This window comes from Cucurbita pepo, chromosome LG12, assembly GCF_002806865.2.
Source record: "Cucurbita pepo subsp. pepo cultivar mu-cu-16 chromosome LG12, ASM280686v2, whole genome shotgun sequence".
NCBI classification, from domain to species: Eukaryota; Viridiplantae; Streptophyta; class Magnoliopsida; order Cucurbitales; family Cucurbitaceae; genus Cucurbita; species Cucurbita pepo.
In genome coordinates, this window is record NC_036649.1 from 2,934,919 (window position 1) to 2,954,755 (window position 19,837).

Below are 19,837 nucleotides of genomic sequence, written 5' to 3' on the forward strand. Positions count from 1 at the left end.
TCCGTCGTCTTATTTCAATTCTTGGAACAAAATATTTTTTATTTTTTTATATATATTTTCTATAAAAATATTTGTTTTAAAAAAAAAATTAAGGGATAATTCCTATTTTCTTTCATAAATCTAATAATTGTTGGATGATGGAAGTCGTACCTCCACTAATTTAGGGAATGGTTATAAGTGAGGAATACTAACCCATTGGTACGAGGCCTTCTTGGGAAGCTCAAAGCAAAGCGATGAGAGCTTATGCTCAAAGTTGACAATATCATAACATTGTAGAGAATCGTGTTCGTTTATGACAGAGCGGGATAAGCTTAGGAGCGGTGATAAATAGGGAGAAATCTCTTCCCACGCACTCTTATTTTTTTCAGTTTAAACTAAGGGTGTACATTCAACCTGACAATCCGGACCAACCCAACCCTTATAGGTTGGATTAGCATTTCTGAACCCGAATTGAATAGGTTAAATGATTTGTTAACCTCGTAATTTTAATAATTTATTAGATTTAAATTTTAAATTTTTTTCAAAATCTTTTCACGGACTAAACTTGTAATTTAATTATAATGTCATTCAGCAATTTACGGACAATAATTTTACGGTTGAAACTCGATCATATTTACAATATTTACAAAATTACCAAAAAAATGGAAGATTTTATGAGACAATTAAGGCAAAACATATTGTGTTGGCAATTTTTTTTGTTGAGAATTGAGGTTGTTTGGATTAATGTTATTTAAAGAATTCCATTATTTCAAATATCTTGTCTACCTAACTCAAAATGTATCGTCGGATATTGTTTCATGGGTACATGTTAAATACTCGAGAATTAAAGGTTTGGAATTTAAATGATAGCTCAAACTCACCGCTAGCCGATAATGTTCGTTTTGGCCCGCTACGTATCGTCGTCAGCCTCATGGTTTTAAAATGTGTATACTAGAGAGAGATTTTCACACTCTTTACCACATATGCTTCCTTCCCATCTAACATTAAATATTTGAGATAATAAATTTCTTTATTTAGAATGTAAGAGATCATTAATGTCTCGGAGTTAAAAGGTTTAAGTTTGTGTTTTCTTTTAGCATAGAGCTAAGTTTTTTTTTCGATGATCAAATAAGTTTTCGTTCCTTAACTATTTGATTATCAAGGCAATTAGTGATAAGACAACCTTAATTCTCAGCTCAACCATCCAAGCTTTTGTTTTAGCAAAAATCGTTGAATCAAAGTAATTAACACCTACTTATACGAAATTTGGATGAACCAAAGAGACAATGCTATAATTAGATTACTCCAAGATCTACAACCAAGATTTGGAACTTTGTTCTAAATTGAGTCACTCCACAATCTAACTTGATCAAGGCTTGATTGAATGGCTCAGATGCAATTCTACCACAAGAATGGCTTGAAACTTAGAAATGGCAAAATTGATGATCGAATTTCTAAGGAAAACGTCTCAATTCGAGATCTCAATTTCATTCATTCACCAATCTGATTTTTCCTAACATATTGTGGGTATTTATAGTCTCACGACAAGAGACGTTTTAAAGTTTTCCAACTTTAACCGTGCAAATATTCAATTGTCTTTTATCAATCGTATCAGCTTCTAATAGAAATTATAGTTGAACCGAGCCGATCCAATTTTGTACTCGTGTAGATTCAAACCCTGTTGTTGACATTTAGAAATGATGGTTGAACCGAGCCGATCCAATTTTGTACTCGTGTAGGTTCAAACCCTGTTGTTGACATTTTAAAGTTTTCCAACTTCAACCGTGCAAATATTCAATTGTCCTTCGTCAATGGTATCAGCTTCTAATTTTAGAAATGATGGTTGAACCGAGGCGATCCAATTTTGTAGATGAACAATGAATGTTTGTTGAATTTTCTTCGCCTTGGATCGTGTTAGCTTCTAATTTTAGAAATGATGGTTGAACCGAGCCGATCCAATTTTGTAGATGAAGAATGAATGTTTGTTGAATCTTCTTCGCCTTGGATCGTGTAATAGGTCCAGTTGGAACATTTGGAACACCGTGATTCTTATCCATCAATATCTTACTTTTACTTGGGTGATTCCTTATTATTTTAGGGTTCTTAAATATTTTATATCTAAAGCTATGTTCTTCAATAAGCTTGTCAAATCAAATTCCCGAGAGTTTCATATAATTTGGGCTGAAACGAAATCATATTGATGTGGGAGGGTTTGCATATCCCTAAGGGTTCTTAGATTCAATTGCTTAGGGTTTTCACATAAGAACGAAGACATAGAATGAGAACCAAACAACACTCATAAACAGAATCCAAAGATAGATAATATACCCGTTGCCATAACGTTCGAGTTTTCAGCTTCCTAGTTTAGCAAACTAGGTGGAACTTGGGGGTTGGTTGGTACCACTCGTCGGGTTTCCCGGTTAGAAACTCGTGGCTAAGTGTGACCTCGATGGCCATTTATTATTTTTTTCAAGAACAAGTAGGAAACAAGGATGGTGAAAACTTTTTGGGTATGGAAAACAACGTTCCTATAGTTGCATTGGGAGCAAGGTTGTGGGAGTGAAGAAGTGAAAGAGATATGGTTAAGCCCAAGGGTTAGGTCCAAGTTAGTTAACCAATCCCAAGCCCATATAAGGCCCAATAAAAACTACATGAAATTGAGGCCACCCTCGTATTTTTTTATTATTGGGTCGATGATATTTTATCACTAGCAGATATTGTCCCTTTTACCTCGTTACGTATCGCCGCTAGCCTCACGATTTTAAAACATATCTACTATAGAAAAGGTCTAGCCCTACTCCGATTAGTGCCTTGCATCGTCCGGTGACCGACTCTAATACTATTTGTAGCAGTCCAAGCCCACCGCTAACAGATATTGTCTGTTTTGACCTATTACATATCACCGTCAGTCTCACGATTGTAAAACGCATCTGCTAGGGAGAGGTTTCCACACTCTTATAAAGAATGTTTCGTTCCTCTCTCCAACGATGTGTGATCTCACATTTGTAACAGCCCAAGACCACCGCTAACACATATTGTCTGCTTTGGCCTGTTACGTATCACCATCAGCGTCTGCTAGGGAGTGGTTGCCACACCCATATAAGGAATGCTTCGTTTCCCTCTCCAACGATATGAGATCTCACAATCCACCCCCTCTTGGAGGCCAGCGTCTTCATTGGCTCACCGCTCGGTGTTTGGCTCTGATTTGTAACAACTCAAGCCCACCGCTAGCATATATTGTCTACTTTTTCCCATTATGTATCGTCATCAGCCTCACAGTCTTAAAAAGCGTCTAGCCCTACTCCGACCAATGTCTCACATTTTCCAATGACTAGCTCTGATACTATTTGTAACAGCCCAAGTCCATCGTTAACAGACATTGTCCACTTTGACCCGTTACATATCACCGTCAACTTCACAGTTTTCATACCCTTATAAGAAATGTTTTGTTTCTCTTTACAGCCCGTGCTCAATTGGTTGATTGACTTAAGTTTGAAGGAAGATCCCAAAAAAGAGAGATTTTGATGGAGGCAATTAAAGAGGAAAGCAAGAGAATAAATAAAGTAGTTCTTAGTTGTTGCTTGCACGTTGCCAATTCGCCTATTCAACCACTCTCAACTAACCCTACACATACCAAGATTGCAATAATGTTGATAAAGTTCGAGTTTTAATCCATCTCACGTCGATTGAAAGTTGAACGAAACATTCTTTAATTGTTTATAAATGTGCAGAAATCTCTCTCCCACATATGCGTTTTAAAATTATGAGGCTAACGGCGGTACGTAATGTGTCAAAGTGGACAGTATATGCCAGTGGTGAGCTTAGGTTGTTACAAATGGTATTAGAGTTAGACATCGGGCGGTTTGCCAGTAAGGACAATAGGCCCCACAAGACATCGTGCGGTTGAAGAAAGGAATAAAACATTTGTTATAAGGGTGTGGAAGCCCCAGATCATAAGAACACTCGATCATATTCCTTTATCCAAATTTAAAACGTAAAACGTTACCATTAGTAGAAATTATGGGCTCGAATCACCTTTTTAGATTAGACGTTTGCCCGAAAAAAAGTTAACAAAAAAAATAATAATAAATGAAACAAACTTTTGTGTAATCAAATGATTTTGTGAGAAAAAAAGGAGGGCACATGGAGGGTGGCAGTTGAATTATGAACTAAATGAATTATTCTTTAACATATATTACTCTTTTTTTTCTCTCCCTATTTTAAAACAATTCTTATATTTGTAAACATTATATATTTAAAACAATTGTTCGGGAAATCATAGGCAGCTCGATACAAAAATGTTAGGTAATTAAAGATGTTTATTTAACAGGTAGGTGCCAATTGTGATGTCCCATATTTGTTGGGGAGGAGAACAAAACAGCTTTGTAAAAGTGGGGAAACCTTCCCGTAGCAGACCAGTTTTAAAGTCTTGAGGGAAAGCTCAAAAATGACAATATCTGCTAGGGGTGGATGTGGGCCATTACAAATAGTATCAGAGCCAAACACCGGGATATGTACCAGTGAGGAGGTTGTTCCCCAAATGGGGTAGACACGAGGCAATGTCCTAGTAAGGACGCTGGCCCCAAAGGGGGTGGATTTGGTGGCGGTCCCACATCGATTGAAGAAAGCAACGAGTGCCAGCGATGACGGTAGACTCCGAAGGGAGATGGATTGTGATGTCCCACATTGGTTGGGAAGGAGAACAAAACACTCTCAAGGGTGTGGAAACTTTCCCGTAGATGCGTTTTAAAGCTTTGTTGAGGGGAAGCCCGAAAGGGAAAGTTCAACGTCGTGCTCAAGGCAGTTACAAACCTGTCTCGAATAAGGCAAAAAGATACCAAAAAAAATATTTAAATTAAAGTTAGATGCTCGATATTCCTACCTTAACTTCCGCAAAAAAATAAATGAGAAATTCTATGGGATGAAAAATAAAATTGAAAAATGAAAAATCCTACCTATCCCTCCCACCTCAAAAACATCTCTATCCGCAAAAAAATAGAGTCCATACAGCCACAACAATATCAACATATATCTAATTTTTTACATATTTTCATAGTTTTTCTACAATACTTTAATTCGTAATTTTATTTTTAAAAAAATTAGAGTCGATTTAGAGTTTGTAATTTCAAGAGTATTTTAAAATAAACATGTATTCGTCGGTCCTTTCCTCTCTAAATTACCTAACGAGTTTTACTGACAACTGTCATAGCGTTTTGCTTGCACACCAGCACCATGTCTGACAGAGGTATAACATAGAAGGGACGGAATCGAACCGAATGAGTTGGGGTTGCAAAAGAAGAAGAAGCCCATGTGCAATTGATAGCGAAAAAAAGTGAGTATTATGATCCAACTAAAAGTCCCTTTAGTGAGACCCACAAAGCTTCACCAAATACAAAAAAAGCTATAAAAATTCCCTCTCTTTCTTCCAGCTTTGTTACAACTCATTTTACACTTAGCTTTTGGAATACCCAAAACAAAAGAAAATGACATGTGAAGTGTTTTCCTCACTTTCTCATCTTTCACAGCCTGGAAGAATCATTCGTCCAAATTCCTTCAATTTCGAGATGGTTTGTTGGTGATCCGAACAACCCGAGTAGAGTTTACAACTCAACTCAATCTTGAGTTGGGTTAGGTTAGATTAGGTTGTCCAGTCGTTTTTTTAAATTATTTATAAGATACATTAGTAGTGAAAAACGCTAAATATTCTTAATCTTTTTTTAACAGCAGGGTTGGATTCTAACCCTATTTTCAGGTTACCCAATCTTAAACAGCAAATTGAACGGAATTTTTCGACTTCCCAAAAATTCAACCTAATCCAAACCAAAAAAGAAATGTAACCTAATCTTGGGTTGGGTTAGGTTGTCTGGTTGTTTTCTTAAATTATTTATTAAAATAAAATAACTTATTTACCCGACATATTATATTAATAACTAAAATATCATAAAATTCAAACATTTATGTTAGTTACAAAGTTAAATATTTTTAATCTGAAGTTCGGTTGTAACTATTTTTGAAATTTTCAGTCATTTGCTCTACCAACTGAGACATGTACCGGGACAGAAAGACTCTATGAAGTGCCTCCTCACAAAGGGTGTCACAGTGACCAAGCCCGTGTGACTGCCCCATGAACCAACTTCTCATAATAAATGGATTGGTCTTGGTCTGGAATCATAGATTTCCAAGAAGATTAAATCATTACAAAAAAGGTTACCGTAAACTGAACTAAATTCCAAATCAAAAAAAGAAATCTAACATAATCCAACGGTTAGGACAATATCTAAGTCGTAATCATTTAGTTAATAATGTTATTAATTAGAACTAATTAAGGAATGGACACTAAATTTGGATACTAAATTCATGATTTGATTGAAGTGGTGAGTATATTTATATATATATATAGTTATCATACAAATTAAAATGGCTTAAGAAGGCAGCAAAAATTCCAAAGTTAGGCATTAATGAAAGAATGAAGCAAACAAAGACACAAATGAGTAGCATGTTCTTGTTTCATCTGCAGTTCATGGAGTCAAAGGTGTCTGCAAATCCTGGAGGCTTTGAAGAGATGCTCGTCTGGGTCTGTGAGTATGAAATGTCACTGAACATTGTGGATGTTCCTTCATTGGCTTGCCATCTTCGAAGCGCTTGAGGTAGGCTCATGTGCATATCGATCCCGTCTGTTTCTTCTTCGTGTTGGCTTGTAGGTTTCCATTGTTCGACAAGCGGGCCAAGGATGTTGACTGCGTGCCCCATGTCGGGTCGTTGGTGTGGCTCGCGAGCTGTGCAATGTCCTGCCAACTCGGCCACCTTGAATATGCTCTCCATGGTCTCCTCGTCTGGGTTGAGAGTTCGATCGATCGCCTTTGGAATGTTGTCTTTGTTGTTTAAGACCCTACGGAACCATGTCACCAAATGAGCTTGCTCGTCTGGCATTGTGTCGTCTAACGCTTTTCGACCTGTGATGATCTCCATCAAGACTACTCCAAATGCATATACGTCGACTTTCGTCGTTACCCTTCCCGTCGCTGTTAAGACAAAATTGAAAGAAACATAAATCCTTACCAGACACAGACTAACCATCAATACCTATGAACCATATGAATCTAAGTAGCAACAATTTGGTCGAAACCATGCTAAATCACCTCAACATCTTAAGCTACATCCGCTAATTAAGGGGTTGAGCATGGATTTATAAGTAAGGAATACCTCTCTATTAGTACGAGTCCTTTTGTGGGAACCAAAAGCAAAGTCACGAGAACTTATGCTCAAAGTAGACAATATCATACCATTACAGAGGTCATGGTTCCTAACATGGTATCAGAGTCATACCCTTAACTTAGTCATGTCAACAGAATCCTCAAATATCGAACAAAGAAGTTGTGAGCCTCGAAGGTGTAGTCAAAAGTGACTAAAGAGTCGAACAAAGGGTGTACTTTGTTCGAGGGCTCCAAAGAAGGAGTCAAGTCTCGATTAAGAAGAGACTGTTCGAAGGCTCCATAGGCCTCCGTTGAAGCTCTATGGTGTACTTTGTTCGAGGGGAGGATTGTTAGGAGAGGAATCCCATATCGACTAATTAAGGGGTTGGTATAAAAGGCATAAGAACTTATGCTCAAAGTGGACAATATCATACCAATCAGGAGAGTCATGGTTCCTAACAAAACGGTCATAGTTACCTGCATATTCAGGAGCAAGATAGCCAAACGTTCCAGCCAACCGAGTCTCCACGGAGTACTTCCCATCGGGCGCATTTCTAACCAACCCGAAATCAGCAACCTTAGCTCTCATATCATCACCAAGAAGTATATTAGAAGGCTTCAAATCTCTATGAATGAAGCTTTGTTGAGCTAAGCTATGTAGATACTCAACTCCTCTAGCCACATCCAATGCAATAGTAATTCTCTGCTTCCAAGTAAGCGATGGATAGCCATTCTCTTCCCAATCAAACAAATGTTGAGTCAATGTCCCTTGAGGCATATACTCATAAACCAATAGCCTCTCATTGCCATTGATACAATAGCCCAAAAGGGCAACCAAATGCCTATGCCTAACTTTAGTAAGCACAGCAATTTCAGCTTGAAACTCAGTCATTCCTTTCGTACCCATTGCGCCCGATTCCATCCGTTTCACAGCAATTTTCGTGCCATCGTGCAGCTCGCCTTTGTAAACGACGCCAAATCCTCCCCTTCCCAACACATTGCTCTCATTGAAATTGTCTGTAACTTGCCTCAAAACTTGTATCGATATCGCTACGTTTCCCCCCTCGAAAACGTGTATGTCGTTACTGAAATCCTCGCTACTCTGGCTTTGCAGCTCACTTGGAACACCAGCATAGCCATTCAACCCACTCCCTGCATCACTCTTCACAATCTCCTTACCATTTTCAGGATTATTCACTTTCCCAAACTTCTTATGCCTATTGCTTACATAACATTTGAACACAACAAACAACAAGACAGCGACGAAAACAACGACAGCAACGACAACGCCAACAATGACACCAGCTGAAACAGAGGAACCATTTGAAGATCCTGACGTTGTCCCATCTGTGGTGGTGCCATTGGAATCAACCTTCCCACCAGCTCCACCATCATGTCCTCCAGGGCTCAAGATAGTCCCAAGCAATGGATTACCCTTCGTGTTCAGCTTAACTGATGCAGCAAACTTGGGTACCTGTCCGCTCAAATTGTTGTTCGAAACGTCGAGATTCTGAAGCTGCGGCAACGTCGTTAAACTCACCGGTATCTCGCCGGTCAATCTATTGTCATTCAAATACAAATCCTTCAAACTTGTTAAGTTAGCAAATGCAGGGGAGATCACACCCACCAAGAGCTGTTTCCTTAAGTTAACATTGGTAACCTTCCCTTCAGTACAAACCACAAAGTTCCAATTATGGCAAGCATCATTCCCTTCCCAAGCATTAGCTAACAAAATTGGGTACCCAAAAGCCCCAGCAACCGCAAGCAGCACAGAAACCTGAGCCTCACACGGTCCAGGCGTAGTCCTACAGAACCTATTCACACTACTAAAAGCCGCCTCAACACTTGAATCAAACACAGGCAATGGCCCCTGAAGCATATTGTTATCTAAACTCACGGTTTTCAAGCTAGAAAGCTGCATAAGTGACGGAGGAACAACCCCAGTAAGCTGATTATCACGAAGTTGAAGATCAAACAAACCTTCACATTTAGAAAGATCCGGAATCTGCCCTGTAAATTGGTTCTTCTGTAGCCAAACCTGAGTTAATTGAGTCATGGATGACAACAAATCAATAGAACCCGACAACCCAATATCCTGATTGTTCAGCCACAAACTGGTAATCACAGATCCACCGAGAGATTTGGGCAAAACCCCTGTAAGATTATTGTAAGAAAGACGAAGCTCCTGCAAACTAGGGAACGAATCGAAGAAATCCGGCAAAGACCCAACAATTTTGGCGTTTCCGGCATAGAAATTGATCAAACTAGAAGCCTGAGATAACTCGGTCGGAATCGACCAAGGAGCAAGATCGACATTCTGGTTTAGGCTCAAATTTTGCAAGCTCGTAAGGCCCTGGAAGGCGCCAGGAGAAACAGAGGAGAAATTGTTGTTGTCGAGGTAAAGGGATTGGAGGAAAGAGAGATTGGCGAAGGAAGGGATAGGGCCGGTGAAAGAGTTGCGTTGAAGAGATAGAGAAGTGAGCTGAGAAAGGGAGTTCAGATCGGAAGGGAGCACGCCGGAGAGCGACTTGGAGGCTAAGTTAATGGAGGTGACACGGTTGGAGGAGTCGCAGCGTATCTCTTTCCAGTTGCAGAATGGGGTGTTGGTGGACCAGCCGGTGGGGGTTGGGGAGACTGCAGCCGCGAGCTTCTGGATGACGGCGGCATCATCGGCGGCGACGGCGGCGGCGAAGAGGAGGAGGGTAAGGGTGAAGAGAGAGAGGATAGGGTTGAGAGAACCCATTGGAGGATGAGAGAGAAAGAGGAGAGAGAGAGAGAGAGAGAGAGAGGTTGAAGATGAAGTTAATTCAATGGAGGGGAAGGAGTGTTTCAGAAGGATGAAAGAGGAGAACTGTGGGGTTTCCCTCAAATTACATATCCATGTGAACCATATTATTTTTTAATAATTCTCAATAATTTACCCTTTTTTTTATTTTAATTCAATTCATATATATATATATATATATATATATATATATATATGTTACTTTTAATAAGAGATAAATAATTTAGAAGTAAAAATAAAAATATATTCTTAAATTTAAAATAAAAAATAGAAAAATACCTTTAAACTCTATTATTAGAGTTGGAAAGTAAACCGTTAATACTTTATTTTAAAAATACTTCCCCACTTTCAACGGGTTAAAAAATATATACAAATTTTCAAAAAAAGTATTAATATTTTTAATTCTTTTAAAAAAATTATTATTATATATGACCGAATAGTGGGTAAATTTTCAAAAGTAATATTCATACTATTAATTTTTATAAAAAAAAATTGAAGGTGATATATAAGATTAAAAATATTAATATTAAATTTAGAAATATTTTATTAATTTAGTCGGGTATATTTTATAAGTTTCTATACTAAAAAATTATCTTTAAATTTATAATAATCTTTTTTTTAAGTGCTATATATACTATTTTCCAGAATTTGAAGCTCGTTTTTTTTTTTTTAATGAAAAGATCATTTAAACCGGTTAATGAGTTGGTGACCCTACCAGACCCATTAGAGTTCACAATCTAATGAACTCTCTGTTTTTTGAGTTGAATTGAATTGTAAATTTGGTTGGGTAGCTAAATGATGATGAGCCATATCAGTCAGCCATAAACTTTGCGTTTGCGAATGGAATCTCCCAAGAAGGGTTAGAATGGCAGTTCCTGCTCCTTCGGAAGTACCAAATAAATGATTATTTGAACCGGATTTTTTTATAACAACCTTAAAAGTAGAGTTGAGTTATAATTTATTTTCAAGCCGATCAAATTGACTCAACAAAAAAAATGTCAACATTCTACTCATACCAATAAAAAAAAATTTAAACAATCTAACGTTTATGATTTGGATGGGGTAATCTAGATTAGTCGGGTCATTTGACACAACTTTAATTTCTTTTTAAGATCATGTTATAGATTTTTATACGTTAATTTATTAATCTTTGTATAGTTATATTTATATCTTTTCTAAAATTAGTTAAAGACATTGATATTGTATTAAATTCATTAACATTTTTGTTCATATGAATATTTTTAAATAATATTCTTAGTTAAAATTTGAGACAAGTTTGAATCATATTCTTAAATTTTGACAAATTTAATTTTTTTTAGAATTATTTTTTATAAGTTTTTATAAAAATATCATATGAAAACTAATGCGAAAACTAATATGTAAGAATAAAAAAGCATACGTGACAGCGTTTAGAACGTCAATTGGCTACATTAATCTCCTAAGAACGAAGTCTAGCAACTCTACCACGAAATTTTGACTTAATGAAAAATCTGATCTATAACGTAAAAAGAAAGAGAAAAAAAATTTAATATTGCATGTCGCTTTTCATTCCCGTTAAGATCTCCATATTTATGAGTCCCAAAATCTCTTCAAATGAGATGGTGAGTGCTGAGACGACAAGGTTAGTGTCTTAACTCTACCCTTAGCCGCATGAATAATTTAAAAAAGCATGGAATAGCATCGAGATGTTGTCCGTAGCATCTCGATGCTATGAATGAAAATACCAAGTGTACGTGTTTTTCAATCTTGAGAGGTATCGAATGACACGAATGCATAGTATTAGATTCGATGGTTTGAATATCAGCAGCGCTGAGAGGCTCCCTTATTCAACCTTAGATTAAAGTGAGTTTAAAAGTGAAAAAAAAAACGGAACATGGTTTGCTGATGGTCTACTTTAAATAGATTTCAACTCTAAAGGGATAAAATTAATTAATTAAATAATTAAATGTTCCCTTCTTTTTGGGTTCAAAAGCTTCCTAATTTGCCTTCCATTAATTATATATATATATATATATATATTAAATAATCCCATAACTTATGGGCACCCCATGTTCTATGGTCTCATTGTGTGTCATAATTAATAAATTAATTATGAAGAGTTCTTGAAGTTGTAATATTATTTTTATTATTCATTAAAATATATATTAATTTTCATCCTATTTTTGTTTTTTTAAATAATGTTATGATATAAATATTAAACCCGAAGTTTGTATCAATTTATAAAATATATATATGTCAACGTAAATATAATTTAGTGGCTAAACTAAGTCGAAGAGATATCTAAACCATTTGAATGGTTGCGATTATTTATTCATTTTTTATTTAAATATGCCTTCAATTTATAAACTTAAAAAAAATGTTTATTTTAATTTACGACTTTAATAAATGTATTTTTGATAATTACTTTTATTTTATTCTTCATTAATCGATTGTCGATTAAAGTATATAATTTCAAGTCAAAGTTTGAATTTTCATTCCACACGTTGAATGTAATAAAAAAATATATATATTTACTTACAACTTACTCGACTCTTTTACAAAATTGATAGTACATATTCTCACACACTTCCAGACTAAACTATAAATCGAGTTTAAATAATTCATTAATAGTTTAATAATAAAAGAGTGGCTCGATCATACACGTTTATCAATCTAATTTAATTTTTTTAATTGATTTAATAGTATTTAATATCTATACATAGTTATAAATAAATATATATATCTATATAGGCTAATTAATTAATAATTTTAATAAATAAGTAATTCATTCATTTAATAAACTGAAATAAATATATATTTAATACATAATTATTAATATGAATTTTGGTAAACTAAGATCAATTAATGGTTGAATTAATGAAGTATATTCAAAACAAAATTACAAATAAAAATGAAAAACAAATTAATAGAGGAAGGAAAAAGAGAAAATCCAATCATTTTAGAACACCTTGAAACAAACATGAGCATTGAATACCGATGCCCATTCCCATCTTCGAACAATAACGAATTTGAACATGAAGGCCAAATATCAAACTCTCCCGCAGTTGATGATACCTGCACTGATCTTGGGTTCAATCCATGACGAGCAAATTGCAGCTCAATAAGAAGTGGCTGATTGTATGATTAAACCCCTCATTCTTCAATTCAACTAAGCTCTTCCAAACATATAATAATCCATTTTAGCCGACGGGAAGATCCCCATAAGTTGAGTTTATATACAGCTACACCCAATAACCTACACCGTTCGGAGTCTAAAAAACTTACCACGTTTTCCCACGAGGTCGACTACAATGAAGCTCTTTCACCAAGTGATGCAAATGCCTTGAGCATCCCACAAATGGAATGAAAGACCATCCGTTTCATCTATGAAATCCCAGCCTTACATAAGCGGAAGAGCTAAGGCTGCAACTATGATCACGGTAACCAGATTCGGAGTCTTCGTCGTCTTCGTCTATTTGCCATCTTCAATCTCTATTCTCTCAACTTCACTAGAGAATCTAACATTTGGTCGTTGGGAGCACTGTCGAAGATAAATGAGCTTTCAGTGACTAAAGCAAAAGATAATCTTTAAAGGATTGACATTGAAGAGAGAAAAACTTCCAACTTTAAAATGGAGTACCGTGATTCTGCAATGAATGCCAAGTTCATAGTTCATTTGTAGAAGGCGGTCTTTTGCAATTAGCTCTGCTTCAGATGCTTTCCTACAAGCTTCTTTCACCTGTAGAAGTGTGAAATAGAGCATAGAATCAATTATTATCTTAAGATGATATTTGCCAATATAATGTGCGTATTAAAGTAGCACGCCATTGCTCAAATGAAATACTGAAGTTTGGAATAAAATGACTGCCCATCAATATTAGCATGTAATACAAAAACACGGCAGAAGGTTTTTATTTTTATTTTTATTTTTTTTATTTTTTTGTGGTTAGTTCATACAGAAATAGCTTAAACCAAGCCAAGTTTAACAGAAAAGGCATAGGAAAGATCAATATCTAGTTTATGCACATACCTTATTTGAATGATATCCAGCATCCCCTTCTTTTGTAATATCAGCATACTTTTCTAGGACACCACGGAGAAGCAACAATTCTTTCATCAAATCTGAAGCAACTTCTTCAGCATCTTGGAGTTGATTTCTAGAAAATTCAAATGCTCTTTCAGCATGGAGACGAAAAGAGGAACAGTTCAAACAATTGCAGATTCCTCTGCATCCTCGTGGGTTCCGTTTAAGAATTCCCTTTCTAACGTTGATGTGATTTTCTGGCAGAATACATGCTTCTATAGGTTTTAAGCTGTTCCTCTCAGAGAGTTTAGTACCATCAGAAACATATTCTGTAAAATTCGTGCAGTCTTCTGAAGTATTTGGAGATTGTTCGGCGGTCATTCTGGATCCTTCTCCACTCAGAGGCTCATAACTCGTAGCAAGATATGATGATGAGAATGCTTGATCATTTAATTGAGTGTCCATTTTCAATTTACATTTCTCCAACATCTCCTGATCAGAGTGCAGCAGTAATTTTGGTGGTGATATTGGTGGTGATAGAAGTATATCATTGACTCCAGCAGGCATTAAAACTTCATCTGCTTCACAAACCACGTCGTTAATACTATTCGACAGAGGCATTGAGAGAGCATCTGAATTTCCATCGCATGGCATGTTGCAAGATACCAAGAATTCTGATTTATCCTGGGAATTGTGAGAATTTGAACTCGGTGGATCCAAATTCATAGTTGGCAATTCTTTCTCTGGTCTTGGACAGTCGATATTTCCCGAGGCACCTGAAAATGTAAATAAATAAATAAAAACTAATCTTTAACATCATCAAGAAGCATGGCTATATGGAAGGAAGATTATCATTGGTGGGAGTGGATGCGTACAGTTCTCTGGATTATCTTTGAAAAGATCCTCAAGGAATGGAAGCATCCTTCGATAGCTAACAGAAGCTTGGCTGTAGTTCAACTTCAGTTGTACAAGTGGGTTGCGAACCTAATAAGTTGTTGATTGTATTAGTAGCAATACACAAAATATAAAACAACCCCACATTTGGATGATCAAATTGGATGTCACTCCCCAAAGCTGTAGAACATTCATAATAAATAATGTGCACTCGCCAAAAGTAATCATGCAGAACTTTTAGAGGTAGCAGAAGAGCAAACAAGTAAAACCATTAAATGTATCTCACCATTTTATTTCTAACATAGGTGCCATATTTCTTGTCACTCTCTGTAGCAATGTTGCAATGGTTTTCGCCAACAGTAGAACTACCAAGTTTTTCGTCTGCGCCTCGAGTACATCCCACTTTTTCATCCCTTCTTTCTTCCTTCACTGGGTTACAACCGATGTTAGAATCCAGTAATGACATCTTGAGTTCTTCATTGAAATGATCTTCTCTATTGACATCCTCAGAAATATTGTTACACAACTTCTCGGAAACATGGGACTTAAAGTTTTCTGCTTCTGATATAGCATAATTCCCACCATCAAGCCTCTCCATTCCGGAGGTTTTGGATTGTTCTTTAGAAGATCGATCCTCTGTATCATACTTTGTCGGTCTTTCGTCAATAAAAGATGCACAAACTACATTATCCTTTTTCAAACAAGAACCCTCTTCGACTAAAGTCGGGTCACTGTTTAAATCACTGCCATTCTGAAACTTTTTAGTATCACCATTATCAGGAGGTGGTAAATTTAGTTTCATAGTCTTACATGCATTCCCGGGGGCAAAAACCGCATTCTTTACACAAGTATCTGAATCAACGAAAGATGAACCATTGGCAGGATTACACAAATTAGATTCAATATTTTCCTTCTTCTCCAAATTGTTCTCACGTTTTGAGTATGGATCACTTAGTAGGGTGACTGTAGTACATTAGCATTAAAAATAAGTTAGTCCTAAAAACAAATCTGGATAGACAGTAAAGAACATAGCGGGCACAAAACTTACATTTATCGCTATCCAGCAAAAAAGGCAGCATTCTTTTGTAGGCAATAGAGCCAGGTGCTTTGAATAACTTCCGTTTAGAACATGGTTTGAGCACCTGATTCATAATTACAAGACCCAAATTAGACCACCATAAACAAGAGAATATCAATAAGTATGCAAGTGGCATTAGTATACACAGTTATAATTATAATCCCATGACACCTATCAAAGAGACAACAGGACAACATTTGCAAGAAATCAATGCACAAGAAAATAAAATCCAGCCAATGGTGAAATATTCAACTTAACGAGATATTTACCGATCCAGTTCTAGTAACAGAGTCAATTCTACAGTCAGCTTTCGCACAATTATCCCCTATGACACCTCCATTACTTGATCGAGGACATCCATTTGAAGAAGCCGCCACAAAACCCCCAGCTAGAAACTCCACATCAGGAGGTGTCGAATGAATCTGTTCTTCACTCTTCCCATTACATTTCCGATCCTCATCGCATTCAGCGTACCGATTAGACTTGCAAAAATTCTCGTTCCGAACCTCTGTAATCTCGGAGATTTTACCGACTCCACAATCTTCATTCAGACAAGTTCCATTCGCGGTCATCGGTCCTTCTTTGTCGCTAATCAGCTCTCCGGATGTCACCGAGGAGCGATTCTCTAGATTGGGGGAGAATACTCGCTTTAAACGTAGATCCTTCGCAACAAAATCCGAAACCCCATCCCCATCTTTCGAAGCAAGTTCATTCAGCTGCGATAGCGGCAGCATCTTAGGTTTTTTGCGAGGTAAGTGGAGGAATCCAGCTTGTAGAGCTCGAGGTTGATAAACAACGGAGGAACGTTTGGAAGCCATGGCACGAAGCTTTGATTCCATGGAGGTTTCTACCGAGAAAACTTGGAATCGATGGGCGACGATAGCGTACTGGAGAGGGAAGGAGGGAGAGCGGGAACAAGAGAAAATGGCGGGAAGTTTAGGGTGAAACTTCGCTGCGTTACTTTAATTGGCGGGAAATTCATGACTCGTTATTGGGCCGGGCTATATAAATAAATCCATGCCTTTATTGGGCCGGGCTTATAAAGAAATCCAGGCCTGTGCTCAAGCCCAACTGATTTGGGTTAAAGAATCACGAATCTCCCTTTGAGAGTAAGCTCTCCGGGTTTTGTTTTAAATTTTTTCAAAACATCTCATATCAATGGAGATAGTGTTATTCACTTATAAACTCATGATCTTCCACTAAATTAACCAAGGTGGGACTCGCTCCCAACAATCCTCAATACGATTAAGCAGCTAATTGAAGAACACGACACTAGATAGGGCCAGATCAAGGCCAAAACTCCAAGAGATAGTATTCCTCACTTATAAACTCATAATCTTCCACTAAATTAACCAACGCGGGACTCACTCCTAACAACCCTCAACACGATTAAGCAGCTAATTGAAGAATACGACACTAGATTTGTAGGACCTAGATCGAGAGTGAGACAATTGTTAGGCCAAAACTCCAAGAGATAGTATTCCTTACTTATAAACCCATGATCTTCCACTAAATTAACAAATGTGGGACTCACTCCCAACAACCCTCAACACTATTAAGCAGCTAATTGAAGAATACGACACTAGATTTGTAGGACCTAGATCGAGAGTGAGGCAATTGTTAGGCCAGATCAAGGCCAAAACTCCAAGAGATAGTATTCCTCACTTATAAACGCATGATCTTCCACTAAATTAACCAACGTGGGACTCACTCCCAACAACCCTCAACACGATTAAGCAGCTAATTGAAGAACCCGACACTAGATTTGTAAAACTTAGATCGAGAGTGGGGCAATTGTTAGACCAAGTCAAAGCCAAAACTCGAAGGAAAGCCTAATCCCAAAAAGTCTCGAACCTCATGTGCAAAAATGAGGTTGGCCCACATGGGTCGACCTTTGGTGTACTCAACTATTATTGACCACACACGCATCCATATTTCATAATCAACCATAGCCTTAAATTTGAAGCTACCTGACCCAATTGGTAGCTCTAAATTTAATACCTCATTCAAATCTCATCAATGAGATGTCCATACTTTGTTGGGAGAAATTAAATTTTAATAATTCAATTGGATTAACTTTTTTATTAAAAAAAATGCTAAAATATAAAAGCGAACAATAATGTATATTTCCTCGTGCTTATTAAAAAATCACAATTAATTATATGCATGAATCACGGATCTCTATAATGGTATGATATTGTCTCCTTTAAACATAAACTCTGGTGGCTTTGTTTTGGGCTTTTCGGTCTCATACAGATCGAAATAGTATTCCTCACTCATAAACTTATAATCTTCCACTAAATTAACAAATAATATCAATAACCTAATAAAAAAAATCTTTATTTTATTTTATATTTTCTCTTTTTTTTTTTTACACGATGAACATTAATAAAGATTAAACTTTAGTCATATTTCACTGAATAATTATTAAACTTCTTACTATATAAAGTTGGGAAATCAAAATATTTGTTATGCAATAACATTTATGATAAAAAAAAGATAGTAATAACAGAGATTTGGAGACATTTCAATCACTATTATCAATGTCTTCAACAAAAGCTTTGAGATTGAAGGTGGAGGAACCATGTTGAGCAATGGCTTTCGTAGCCAAATCCTTCCATTTCTTGGCATTTCCCACAATCTCATCCCTTCGTTCATTAGCTTCACTCCCCATAATCAAGTCCAAGCACCGCCTAATCTCTTCCCCCTCAACAAACCCCTCCGAGTTAGCCGCCACTCTCACCCCAATCTTCCACACATCTTCCACGAGCTTCGCATTAGTAGCTTGATCGATTTGCAGCGGAAAAGCCACCAACGGCACCCCCACCGCCATGCCTTCAATCGTCGAATTCCACCCACAATGGCTCATAAAACAACCCACCGAGGGATGATTCAACACTTCATCTTGACGACACCATCGCACGATTTTCCCATTCTCCTGTTCTTGTGCTTCTTCATCAATTTTTACCCATAAAAACGTATACCCACTTAAAGCTTTCATGATTTCCTCTGCTTGTTTACTCTGCAACACCGAGACTGACCCAAATGAAACATAAATCACCGACGATTTCGCCTTGGAATTCAACCATTCCATGTAATTTTCACTTACAAATAATGGGTTGGACCCGTTTTTCCCATTTGATTTACCAATTGAAATCAATGGTCCAATTGGTATCATTTTCAACCCATCGATGGCCTTCACGGTTTGTTCCTCCAGTGCATCAAATGAGTTTATGAGTACTTTGGATTGGCTTTTTTGGTCGAGGAGTTCGATTTGTTGTTTGAGAAAAGGGAGAATTGCAGAGTGAGGGCTTGTCGGGGACAAGAACGACGGCATGTCCTTCTCGGTTAGCAACGGCAACCCCGGCAATTTTTGATTCGGAATGGTATCGCCATAGCCATGGAAGTAATGGTAATACAGAGCTAAGAGTGTTGCTGGTTGGACGAAGAGAAGCGCCGATGGGATGTGGAGAGCGGCGGCGACATCCGCCACCCAATGGAACAAAAGGGAATAGATGACAAAGGTGAAGGGATTCGAGGGGGTTTGTTCGTTGTGGGAAGTGATGAGTTTTGTTAGGGATTGGGAGCCGTGGTGCTTGAAGTCGGAGAATAATTGGGGGAAGGTGCGGTTGGGGTTGAGGGTTTCGTGGTCGCAGCCGTCGGAGAAAGGGGCGAAGGTGAGTAAGGGATGCGGGGTGGTTGTGTTGGTCAGGCGGCGATTTGCGGCGACGGTGGTGGCGAAGGTGACGTGATGGCCTAAGTTCGCGAGTCGATGGGCTAGCTCAAGGGATGGGTTTATGTGGCCATGGACGGGGAAACATACGAGAAGGAAATGATGGGCTCTCATGTTTTTGTAACCACAAGTTTGGTGTTCTTGGAGACGTGATGAGATGCTTTAAATCAAG

The 19,837-nt window shown here is 37.3% G+C and overlaps 3 protein-coding genes across 4 annotated transcripts; all 3 read right to left on the bottom strand.

The window, feature by feature from the left end:
• Positions 1 to 6,340: 6,340 nt before the first annotated feature.
• LOC111807379 (receptor-like kinase TMK4) lies at positions 6,341 to 10,048 on the bottom strand. Its single transcript, XM_023693085.1, has 2 exons — positions 7,650 to 10,048; positions 6,341 to 7,001 (listed from the first exon to the last, which is right to left on the bottom strand). Exons 1-2 carry the CDS (start codon positions 9,913 to 9,915, stop codon positions 6,487 to 6,489), a joined length of 2,781 nt encoding a protein of 926 aa, XP_023548853.1. The 5' UTR covers positions 9,916 to 10,048; the 3' UTR covers positions 6,341 to 6,486.
• A 2,829-nt stretch (positions 10,049 to 12,877) lies between these two features.
• LOC111806447 lies at positions 12,878 to 16,876 on the bottom strand. 2 transcript variants are annotated; one of them, XR_002816810.1, is made up of 8 exons: positions 16,202 to 16,876; positions 15,903 to 15,996; positions 15,141 to 15,817; positions 14,836 to 14,944; positions 13,967 to 14,736; positions 13,577 to 13,675; positions 13,222 to 13,477; positions 12,878 to 13,112 (listed from the first exon to the last, which is right to left on the bottom strand). XR_002816810.1 is itself a non-coding variant. In XM_023691762.1 (7 exons), the coding sequence occupies exons 1-7, from the start codon at positions 16,769 to 16,771 to the stop codon at positions 13,409 to 13,411; spliced, it is 2,388 nt and encodes a 795-aa protein (XP_023547530.1). In that variant the 5' UTR covers positions 16,772 to 16,876; the 3' UTR covers positions 12,878 to 13,408. The 2 variants fall into 2 exon arrangements, 1 of the variants encoding a protein (XP_023547530.1); XM_023691762.1 differs by having other exon boundaries at positions 12,878 to 13,477.
• A 1,467-nt stretch (positions 16,877 to 18,343) lies between these two features.
• On the bottom strand, positions 18,344 to 19,837 carry LOC111807670 (crocetin glucosyltransferase, chloroplastic-like). The gene has a single exon (XM_023693488.1). It carries the CDS (start codon positions 19,777 to 19,779, stop codon positions 18,460 to 18,462), a length of 1,320 nt encoding a protein of 439 aa, XP_023549256.1. The 5' UTR covers positions 19,780 to 19,837; the 3' UTR covers positions 18,344 to 18,459.

Bases quoted from the DNA above. Each gene is read 5' to 3' on its own strand.
- LOC111807379 (XM_023693085.1), bottom strand. From the start codon at position 9,915: ATGGGTTCTCTCAACCCTATCCTCTCTCTCTTCACCCTTACCCTCCTC. The intron at 7,002-7,649 runs GTAACTATGACC...TTGTCTTAACAG, and splicing joins TCTTGCTCCTGAATATGCAG to CGACGGGAAGGGTAACGACG.
- LOC111806447 (XM_023691762.1), bottom strand. From the start codon at position 16,771: ATGGAATCAAAGCTTCGTGCCATGGCTTCCAAACGTTCCTCCGTTGTT. The intron at 15,818-15,902 runs GTAAGTTTTGTG...AATGTACTACAG, and splicing joins TTTGCTGGATAGCGATAAAT to TCACCCTACTAAGTGATCCA. The intron at 13,478-13,576 runs GTACTCCATTTT...TATCTTCGACAG, and splicing joins GCATTCATTGCAGAATCACG to TGCTCCCAACGACCAAATGT.
- LOC111807670 (XM_023693488.1), bottom strand. From the start codon at position 19,779: ATGAGAGCCCATCATTTCCTTCTCGTATGTTTCCCCGTCCATGGCCAC.